Source organism: Hippocampus zosterae, chromosome 6 (genome assembly GCF_025434085.1).
Source record: "Hippocampus zosterae strain Florida chromosome 6, ASM2543408v3, whole genome shotgun sequence".
Classification (NCBI taxonomy): Eukaryota; Metazoa; Chordata; class Actinopteri; order Syngnathiformes; family Syngnathidae; genus Hippocampus; species Hippocampus zosterae.
In genome coordinates, this window is record NC_067456.1 from 6,100,397 (window position 1) to 6,111,585 (window position 11,189).

Sequence of the window (11,189 nt, forward strand, 5' to 3'; positions counted from 1 at the left end):
CCAGAGCAAACGGAAAAGAATCTTCTTACCATCGACGTTGAGGTCAACAGTATCGCGGGTGTCCTCGATGCCGAACATGACCTCGCAGCGATACGTGCCAGCATCGCTCGCAAGCAGCTTGACCATCGTCAACGAGGCATCCCCCACAATCTCGGGATGACTGGGCACGGAGACCCGGTTCCTGTAACTGGAGCCGATCTTGATGATCCCATTTTGGGCTACTAAAACCGTTGACTCAACGTCCCCCTCTAATTTGGTCCATTTGATGCGTAAGTAGTCTCTGGAAAAAATGCTGGTGGCATTTGGGTTGACTGGTGACGAGGTTGGAATCGTGGAGAAGAAACACGGAAGGCTAACCTTCCCGGAGAGAGCGCCAGTGACTGGCTTGATGATTGATAATGTGTTGGCGACTGAAAGGGAAAACAAAACAACAAGGCTTTATGTACATTTATCCTCATACAAGACAAAATAGCACTCAACTGTCGTATGAATATTGTGTAATTCCAGTCCTCAAAATACGGTCCTCATGCTAACGCAGTGGTTCTTGACCTTTGTTCGATCGAACCACAGGGGTTCAGTGAATCGGTCTCAGGGGTTCGACAGAGCCTGTACCGTGGAGGTTAAGACACACCGACTCAACATGTCAATTAGTTATGACACGCCCGCTGGGCTATTACTGGCTACAGATGATCACATGACATTGGTTGTCCAATCAGTGCCATGGGAAATTTTGTTCGCTCAGTAGTCAACGTGTGACTGCCGTGATAGTATGTCGTGAAATTTGAATTGAAAAAAAAAACCATATGTCTTGAGGGTTTTTTTCTGTTCTTAATAATTGTTCATTTAATGTCTTGAATTTGTAAAAAGTCATACTTTTGTCTTTCACTCATGAAGGGTTCGGTGAATGTGCATATGAACTAGTTGGGTTCGGTACCTCTAACGAGGTTAAGATCCACTGTGCGAAAAGTATCAATTTTTATCCTCCCGCATTCCCAAAAATATGCACGGTTGGTTAATAGAACACTCAAAGTTGTCGCTACGTGTGATTGTTCATGTGAATGTTTTTTTTTTGTTAATGTGTGCCCTATGAGTAGCTGGCCACCAGTTCAGGGTGTGCCCCGCCTACTGCCCCAAAAAATTGCTGAGGTGGGCTCCAGCAACGCCCGTGACCCTCATGAGGAAAAGCTAATAAAAAGATCATGGATGGATAGATGGATCTACGGACTCCACAGTGTACTCCAAAAGATAGAACCAAAAACAAATGTAAAGAAATAAACCAGACAGGATAAGTGTTACTCTCCTCCTGCTGACTGTTTCTCAGTCCACTTCCGAGTCGGGACCCAAAGGAGACATCAGACAGACAACCAAACACAACATGGCAACAGACTGAATCACGCTGACTCATGTGGTGAAGAGGGAATCTGCTTTTTTTCCCCCCTTAATAGCTTGTGAGTGGGGATAAGAGCTGGGTGGGGGAGAACTGAAGAGGAATAATGTAGGGAATGCTGTGGAAACAGCGGTGGGACTGCCTTCGAGGCATGAGTGTGCACACTTTAACAGAGGGCCTTATTAGGATAAGAGGTGAAACCAGCTGTTATTTCCAGACTGGGAACTTGCTTTAATTGAAAGGTGTCCCTCCAACCTCAAGACAGACAGAGAACAGGGGCCAAAAGGAGCCTTGGGGGTCAACGGGGTCCCCAGGTGTAAAGGTCTTAGGACACACTATCACCTTGAGAAAACTCTCGCGGGTCGGTTTCAAGCAGGAGGTGTCAAAATGATTGTAATGCAGTTCAAGGGACCCATGTTGCCTAATTTGATGTCAAGTGGGTACCACCAGAGAAATTATGGCGTCATTACCCTGCGTTTTACTTCTTTAAGACAGAAAAGAAGATTTTTTTTCCGATATACAGTATTTTTTTTCCCTTTATGACTCCATTGTTGCTTTTAAAATGTATGTAAGGAGGAACTTGTCATCTCACTTTTAAAATCAACCACTGTAGTAACCGCCGTCCCCGAAAGGGTTAACGATCCTTGGCTTTAAATCACAAGTCAGGACTTTGCCACACACATTCATTGCCTCACAGCCAGTAGGAAATTATTTCATTCCCAATATCACCGGTGTCAAACTCGAGGGCCGGGGGCCAGATCCGGCCCGTCACGTCATTTTATGTGGCCCGCGAAAGCAAATCGTGTGTCAACTTGCATGATCCTTAAAATGTGCTTAAAAGCTAAAATGTGCACTGAAATGTCAAATTGTCATGTGTAATAAGTAAGCAATGATATTTTCCGACAATGTTGCTTTCCTGTTTACACTTACTTGAACAATAATTGAGCAAACTATTCTAGTTGACTGATTTCAAAACTAATAATTTGTTGTGTACACATGATAATGCAATGAGACGATTAAAAATGTGTGTGTGGTTTCAATTGTCATGGAATGGCCCTCCGAGTGAAGACATAACTCCGACATGGCCCGAGACAAAAATGGGTTTGACACCAACCCATAACTCCAGGGGTGCTGCTGTACTGTCTTTTTTTTCAGTATCAAATTCATTATCTCTGCGATTGGCTGGCAACCGATTCAGGGTGTCCCCCGCCTACTGCCCGAAGACAGCTAGGATAGGCTGCAGCACCTCCCGCGACCCTAGTGAGGATCAAGCGGCTCGGAAGATGAATGAATGAATGAATGAATGAAGGAAATCTTGCGGGCTGCTTTGAACACCCCTTGGAAGACGGTTGTGGCCCGTGGGCCATAGGTTTGACATCCCTAGTGTAAAAAAAAAAAATGCTGTGTCACTTTAAAACCTCAAAGCATCATTGGGCATCACGTCACTCAGTAGCCCCCGGTTAAATGTGACCTTGCCAACGTGAATGAGAGACAGACAATGAGAAGCGTGGAGCTCAGTGGATGAGTGGGCAGAAAGGGGAGCGCCCCGCCCCGCAAGGAGCCTTCAGGAAGCCGGTTTGAAACCTACCGCTTGCGGTTGCTGCTTCACAGAGACAATAAAACCACAGGATCTGCTTTATATTTGGTATCATCTGTGGACAAAAGGACATAAATGGGCGGTTAGAAACAGGGGGATTTGTTCTTGTTTTTGTGGCTTTCAACACAGGCTAGTCTCATTCAAAATCATTATATTCAAACCAGCCTTGTCATGAAGGAGGACTAAGAGGGGGCCTTTCAGTTTTCAATCAGGATTTCAGGATGGTTGCATTATGGCAATGGTGTCAAAACCAAGGCCTGGGGGGAGATCTGGCTCACCATGTCACTTCGTGTGGCCAGAATAGAATGTTGAATTTATGTCACTTGTGGTTTTATTATTTTCGTTTTGGCAGGAAATTAGTATTGAACACATTTTCTTCCCCAAATCCAAAGGCAATTAGTCCCCCAAAAACAGGGGCTTGTTGCCCCTGTTTTTCCCCTTGACTTCTCACCATGAATTAACTTGCTATTATAATCGCCACCAATGTCGGTGAAATTGTGATGAGGTGATTTTCCATTTATAGGAATTGGGCTATTGTTGTGACCCTCGGAGGGAGACCATAATGACTATTTGGCCTGTGACGAAAATGAGTTTGACACCGCTGCACCAAGGCTTCCTGTGGGGTCAGACTGCACATAAGGATAAGGACTGACATCCCCCCCGCCCCCCACACATACACACACAAATACACTTTTTAAACAGAAGTAGTGCATGGTTGAAGCAGTAAATTGTTGTTATATCAATAAAATGGAAAATGAAAAAAAGTAAACATTTTAGATTTTATGATGGTGAGCCAGGATATATTCACAAAACTCTTACCAAAACAAGTAAGATGAACACTTCAAATTAATGTTAGGTTAAGTCATAGGAATGCAAAAATGTACTTGGGTGAGCTAAATAATCGCAAATGGCCAATGTCACCTAACTCATAATGCTGCACCCAGTTTAAAAAAAAAAAAAAAAGTTTGTTCCCATTTTCTGGCACTTTTTGGTGGACACACCTGCTTTTTTTCCCGCTAGTTGTAAAATCAGATTTTTGTGGCACATAAATTAGATTGGTGCTCTAGGTGGAATAAAAAAATAATAATTGTTAGTCGGGCATGATTACAAAACATTTATCAACAAGCAATTTCACTAACAAGACGAGCACATGCGCAAAATCGTTCAAAGGTTATATGAGGACATCACAGCATCTTTGGGTGGTGCTCCAGGAGCAATTGACAGACCCAATTGAACCATGAGAAACCCTTCGGTTCATTTTCACGAACTAAAGAGAAAATATCCTTCTCTGGTCCACGTTATTGAAAAGAACTTGGAATGCTATCCCGAATTTTTATCTAAGAAAAATGTTGTAAAAGTAAAGTTTGATCGATAGTGACGACATCACCCAAACTTACGGTGAAGATGTTATAATTCCATCAAATGCCCAAGTGTCTCTTGAAATCCAGTAAATCCCAGTGCGCGATTTGCGTGCGTAAATGCGTCCCTAAAAGAGCGCACTGCAACTCTTTCTCTCTCCCTTGATGCTCCAGAGCCGCGTGGACCCACTCCGGGATTCGTCACCGTTGTGGACGGAGAAGCAGAAAGGCTTGGACTGCCGCCGCTCGACAAATTGACTGGAGTTGAACGCACGCTGTTATTTCTTTGGTGTTGGGGAGGAGGGGCAGAAGAGTGCCCATCGAAAGTGAATGGGACACCCTGGGAAGGGTGGGAGGGAAGGGGGAACACTTCATTTCGGCTCTGAGCCTCTTGAGGGGCGTCGTTGTCCAATCAGACTTGACTTTTCAAGGTAACATCTGTCAATTGGGGCGAGCCCCCGGCTCTTTATCACCCGGGGAAGCCACTTTAATAGGTGTCAATTGAAACAAGTGGGTCATTTCAGAATTGAAGGACCTTTTCCCCCATCCTGTCCCCATGAAATTCGCACAAATTGCAGAAGCGACTCCTTTCTGTTTAAATGATAGCTTGTAAATAATCACTGCAGCTGTCGTGAGAGTGGTTCCAAATAGTAAATGAGCACCACCAAAAAAAGGCTTTTTTTCCCCTTGTTCCCTCAAATATAAGACATAAAATAAGTTTTTATGTATAATGTTGTTGATTTCATTCTCGCAATTACTAAAAGATTTTCTTTGCTTTGTTGGTTGTTAGTCTTGCGCTGAAGCTGCGCTTGCAACATACACACAACCCTTTTAAGGCATTAAGAGCCAGGATGATCGTAAAATAAATTTCGTTGCTAAAAGGGTTAATATCATTATTGTTCAGATTATAATGTTCTTGAAGAACCAGCTAACGCAGCTAGCATGTACACACAAGTAAATCCTAATGAGAGCTGATTTGCAACCGTGTCACTGAAATCAGAGTAATACAAACAACCACTTATTTATTGCTCTTTTTTTTAATGTATTCTCATGTGTTTGAATATCTGAAACAGTGTTGAGACAAAAAGCAAAACATATAATATGACAAATAAAATCTCTCATAAAAAGTGTACTTTTGACGGGCACGCTGTGCGCGCAACATTTGCTCATGGATGCGCAATGGAAACGGGGTGGTACAGTCATGTCTCTGCTTCCAATTGAGTCACAACTCGATGTCGTTGCCAGCAACACAATTCTGTCAGGGGAGGCAGGAGGGACGTCTTTGCTGATTCTCAGATACTTCTGGTTTGAGCAGTATGAGTGTGTATGTGTGTGTGTGTGTGTATTATGTATATGCATATACGGTATATTCATTCATTCATCTTCCGAGCCGCTTGATCCTCACTAGGGTCGCGGGGGGTGCTGGAGCCTATCCCAGCTGTCTTCGGGCAGTAGGCGGGGGACACCCTGAATCGGTTGCCAGCCAATCGCAGGGCACACATAGACGAACAACCATCCACGCTCACAATCACACCTAGGGACAATTTAGAGCTTCCAATCAGCCTGCCATGCATGTTTTTGGAAAGTGGGAGGAAACCGGAGCACCCGGAGAAAACCCACGCAGGCCCGGGGAGAACATGCAAACTCCACACAGGTAGGCCGGAGCTGGAATCGAACCCGGTACCTCTGCACTGTGAAGCCGACGTGCTAACAACTGGACTACCGGGCCACTATATATGCATATATATATATATATATATATATATAGGCAGCCCGGGTTTTCTACGGGTACTCCGTTTTCCTCCCACATTCCCAAAACATGCGTGGCATGCTGAGTGAACACTCTAAATGGTCCCTAGGTGTGAGTGTGAGTGCAGACGGTTGTTCGTATGTGCGTGCCCTGCGATTGGCTGGCAACCGGTTCAGGGTGTCCCCCGCCTACTACCCAAAGACAGCTGGGAGAGGCTCCAGCAACTCCCGCGACCCTTGTGAGGCTAAGCGGATCGGAAAATGGATGGATGGAGATCTATATAAATATATATTTTTTTTTCTCATATACTTATAAGATACTGTACTATTCTGCTACATTTTCACAATGCCTGTGTCATACTGACAAAGACATCAAAGGACTCCAAAGTCACAATGATATTGACCTTAACAGACATTGACATGCTGTGCAGACGCTGCCGCAGTCCTAAGACTGACCTGGATTCGAGATGGAATTTACCGCATGACCCGGACATTAATTAGCAACCACTTGGGGTTACGGGAATCATCTAATCACTTTGGGGATTTACCGTTTTCAATGAGTCATCGGCGAGTAGTTAGTTGCAAGTCACATGCTTCGGCTGCAAGCGTAAGCCGGGATCTCCCGTTGCTGTTCAGTCACCATAAATCATGGTGTGAAAGAGCCAATCAATGTTTGATCCTGGGGATCTGCTGCAACCCACATATCATATGACTTATAAAGGTGGTCCAGCTCCGGCCCCCATGCCACCACAGACAGCATTAAAGGGGCATTACATTTTTCTCTGACCCCGCATGGATTGGTTTTATTGAAACAGAGCAAGCATTTTTATTTTGGGAGGGGTTGGGGGGAGGGGCGGCGTGTTTTGCAGTTCACTGCTAGAATAGTTTGCAACATCTGAGGGACCAGAGACCCTCCAGTACCATAAACTACAGCAATATGACTTCTGTGGAAAAGATGGCCCAAGTAAGAATAAACTCCAGAGTTCTCCTTGGAGAAACATCTAAATTAATGTTTCAAACACAAGTCAACCTGAGGTTTTCTCAGCACATTTTCCTTCCATAGATCAAACAAGAACTTGCTTCAAAGAGCAAAAGACACATGAAGAAAAACATCAAAATGACCAATATACACTCTGCCAAAACGACTTTAGCTGAGATTGAAAGGTAGCCTGGGAATTGATTGCAAATGTAGACAGCGCGAGATGCTAATCTTAAATAAGCATACTTTAGGGATTTAAGTATTATTAGCAGTGCAGAGGGGGTGGCCCGGTGGGTGACTGGTTAGCACGTCCGACTCACAGTACAGAGGTCCAGGGTTCTATTCCGGGCTCCGGTCTTACTGTGTCGAGATTCTATGTTCTCCCTGTGCCTGTGTGGGTTTTCTCCGGGTACTCCAGTTACCTTACACATTCCAAAAACATGCACCATAGGATAATGGGAGGTTCTAAATTGTCCCGTGGTGTGACTGTGAGTGTGTTGGTCATTGTTTGTCTACGCCATCGGTGTCAAACTCAGGTCATGGACAAGTTCAACGTCAGGCTTGCGCAGAGCTTGCTGATGATCTGATCATTTGAATCAGGTGTGTTGCAACAGGGAGACTTGGAAAACATGCAGGGCAGCGGCCTTCCAGGACCTGAGTTTGACACCTATGGTCTACGCGCACCCTGAGATTGGCCTGGCATCCAGTTCCGGGCATAACCCAAAGTCATGATTTACAGATTTTACACGATATGATTAATGTCGTCACCACTCTGAGAGCGCGATACAGTTAGCAATAAATTAGAATATAATGCAACACAGTTCTCCCTGAAAACTTTGGACAAACCCCGCAAATAATCAGATTGTTCAATTCATACCCGTCTCGCAGTGTCACTCAAAAGTGAGAGATTCATATTCACTGTGTTTGGTGTGTAATGACCCATACAGTAGCACATGGTAACCTCCAGGTGCAGGACAAACAAATGTTTTGTTTTTGTTTTGGGTCCCCCCCCCCCCCGAGTGAGCCATCCATTCTGTGGGAAAATGAAGTTGCCTCTGGGCAGATGTGAACCTTGATCCTTTGGAGCCCAGCATGGAGGCCCAGACCACTGAGGATGATCCCTCAAGCTTTATTTGGAGACCAACAGAGGTAAGCAACACAGGAACTCATTTTAATGATGCTCTCACAAAAAAGAAATCAGGTCAATATATGTTTTCCTGTTCTTTGTGTTTACATTAAGTGGTGGTGCAATGTAGACTGATTTCTGTTGGCCTTTTTTTTTGCGGGGGTGGGGGGTTGAAGCATAAAATCTTTATTTTTCTAATGCACTTTTGATTGATGGTAAATCTAATATTTCGTTTATTAAGCTCGGTTATCAACTTATAACGTCAAGCAGATTGTGCTGTTATTCCATCTCAGTCAATATTTTCACAGAATGGATTTGAACTTGAGTGTGTTCTTTTTATCAGATTGCATTGTAATCATGAGGTTTTGGAAAAAAATATGTTTTTAATGTATTTGGTGACGATTAAATCCAGCATTCACGACAGTGAGATGGGGTAAACCACTATACAGTTAGTTCTGCTTCTTGCGTCATTTTAAACCTATTGAAATAGAAACTGTATCACCATGGATGGAAACAAGTTTTCACAAGACCTTTCACCCTAATTTCTCAAAGATGCTACATTGTACATTTTTCAAAAGAAGTTGGGCTCTGTAAACTGAAATTTATTTGTTTTCAATGAGTCAGTAGTCCATTTAGTGTGGTCTGTCAATTCAAAACAAAATGCCTTTTAAATTCAAAACCACAAAAATAACTAAAATAATAACCATGCGCTCTGCGTAAAAAATGGGTGCATCTTCATTTTCGTGCAGGGGCAAGAAAAGTTTCGCCAGTTTGTGAATTTGGTTGACACGCTATAGTGAGCTGGGCGTTTCGCTTGGCATGCCCCCTTCAGAGCATCTGGCAATTGGACACTAAAAAGCAGATTACATTTGAGACGAGCTAAAGGCGAGTCTAACTGGTGGTGTAGGTTGTGTAACGCGATTTTGGAGAGGGAGTGGGGGCCGAGTGGGGGTGGGGGGAGGGGGGGGGGTCATACAAGGACGCGCGGTCCCGGGTGCCCGGTGGTGTCCAATTGCCCACGTTACGTGCACAGCCAACATCATCCGCAAGTGGAGCTCTTGCAAGTTACCTGTATGGACTCACTTTCCGCGTTTTAATGTCATGCACAAACCCAGGCGAGTCCATTTCTGCTTCTGCATTGTCGAGACCTGCATGCACTACGACCACCTTGATTTTAGTGGAAATTAGGAGTACCGCATCGATTGGCTGTCAGTTGACTACGTTCCATCCCACAATGGCGCACAAAGGCACATATGCACCATTACGCCCCTTTTTTATCTGTGTAAAGTAAGAAAATACCAAAAGAGAATGTTGTGAGCACTCACTTTCTCTTTTTTTTTTTTGCTGTCACAGATGTGACAAAAATCCTGCTTGAATTTCGAAATGACGATTTCAGTGCATTGACTTTTCTTAGCTGTCAATTTTGAGGCAATCTCCTTTAAAAGAAATGTATTTTCAAAATTCCTATGCTCGGCCTAATAATACTGTTTCAAATTGGAAAGCTTCATCAAACCTCCTAACATATTTCTGCATTGGGCTTGTGCTGTTGGTAGAAACTGAATGCATATTTTTCAGTCCCTTCTCCGAATTGCCAATTTTCACTGTCCACTTGTGTTTTAGTACAGTCGTGTAAGGTTTACATTGAATCGAGGCTCTTCTAGATGGCAAATGTCAAAAACGTACACGCTGCTCCAAAAAAACGAGTGAAATTCACACTCACAGCAGTGAACTCTCAATGACCCAATCCCAGGCTGTCTGTGTACGGTTGCCATTGAGACAAGTCCTTGTATACACGTTCTGACCCACGTTGCGCTGTGCTCAGTGTGAAAATGCCGTAACTGTTCAGGGGTTGCGAATACACGGCCGGCGTAAACATATCAGAGCGAGTTGAAACTTTGAAATGAGTTCTTTATGCAGTCAATGGTTGAAAACAATGGAAGCCATACATGTTGGCGTGGTTCCAAAAGGGTAAAAAAAGAACCGGGTATGGTGATGAAGACACAGGAAGAAATGTTCATTTTGCAAGTGAAGAGCGGGAAAGTTAGCGCTTCTGATTCATTTGTTTTCAGGGATGTCAAAAAAATGGCCAATTTACCTGGCAACAATCAATTAACGGGAGTACGGCCACTTTTGTGGGAAGCCCTTTCCATAAAGCGGTTCTTGAAAATTGAGAGATCCGAAACGGACGTGGATGGTAAAACCGATGCTGTTCGCTGTAGACCCAGCAAACCAGAACTGTGGTTCAAGTTTTACACAGCTGAGACAGATTCTCCCATTCAGATCCTAAAACTATAACAGCATGAAATACAGATGGTGCAACTAATTTCTAGGGCCATGTGATTGGAACTTCCGGTAACTTCTTTTTTTATGTCTGCATCGGACATGCAAACTGAACTAGTAACGAATAATGTGTTAGGACAGTGAGTGCTGTATACACCCGCAGCTTATTATGTACTTTCACCCACTGAGCGGTCCCAGCGACTGTGACTCAGCCAACTAACCAAAACGATTCAGCTTAAGTTCTTATGGTGATTATTTGAAAAAGGCCTGCAAGCTGAATCACTGTGACCACCACCATCTTTGCAAACCGCCTCGACTTGAAAGAATGGCAAAGGAACAAACAGAGAGGAAGTGAGTGAGAAGGGCCCAAGAAAATGGGTCGATAACGAGAAGCAGACCATTCCCACATCATGGAGCTGTCCCGTGTGCCGTTGGAATAGAATGGCATTGTGCAAACCGAACGAACCTCAAGCTGTTTATGGGCCGTAACTTGTCTATATACTATATTTACTGTGTATGAAGCTAACAAAGCGTGCCACTTACAGGAAATAATTTACTGAAAACATGAAAGTAAACTTTATTTGCACACGCACAAGGAGATGTCCCTTGGTATTATTTTGGGGGGTTCTGTTTGAATCATTTCGCCTATGCTCAAACTTATTTGCAAGGACTTTCAAACATATTTGCAAATACCTTCAAACGTATTGAAATAT

General features: G+C 43.9%; 1 protein-coding gene across 1 annotated transcript in view; it reads right to left on the reverse strand.

The window, feature by feature from the left end:
* LOC127601770 (versican core protein-like) overlaps nucleotides 1–5,084 on the reverse strand; it is a 30,691-nt gene extending 25,607 nt beyond the window's left edge. Inside the window, exons 1-3 of the mRNA XM_052067343.1 lie at nucleotides 4,382–5,084; nucleotides 2,976–3,039; nucleotides 30–410 (exon numbers count right to left, since the gene is read on the reverse strand). Coding sequence (XP_051923303.1) covers nucleotides 30–410; nucleotides 2,976–3,039 — 445 coding nt within the window. The 5' untranslated portion in view covers nucleotides 4,382–5,084. The remainder of the gene's footprint in view (nucleotides 1–29; nucleotides 411–2,975; nucleotides 3,040–4,381) is intronic.
* Nucleotides 5,085–11,189: the final 6,105 nt, after the last annotated feature.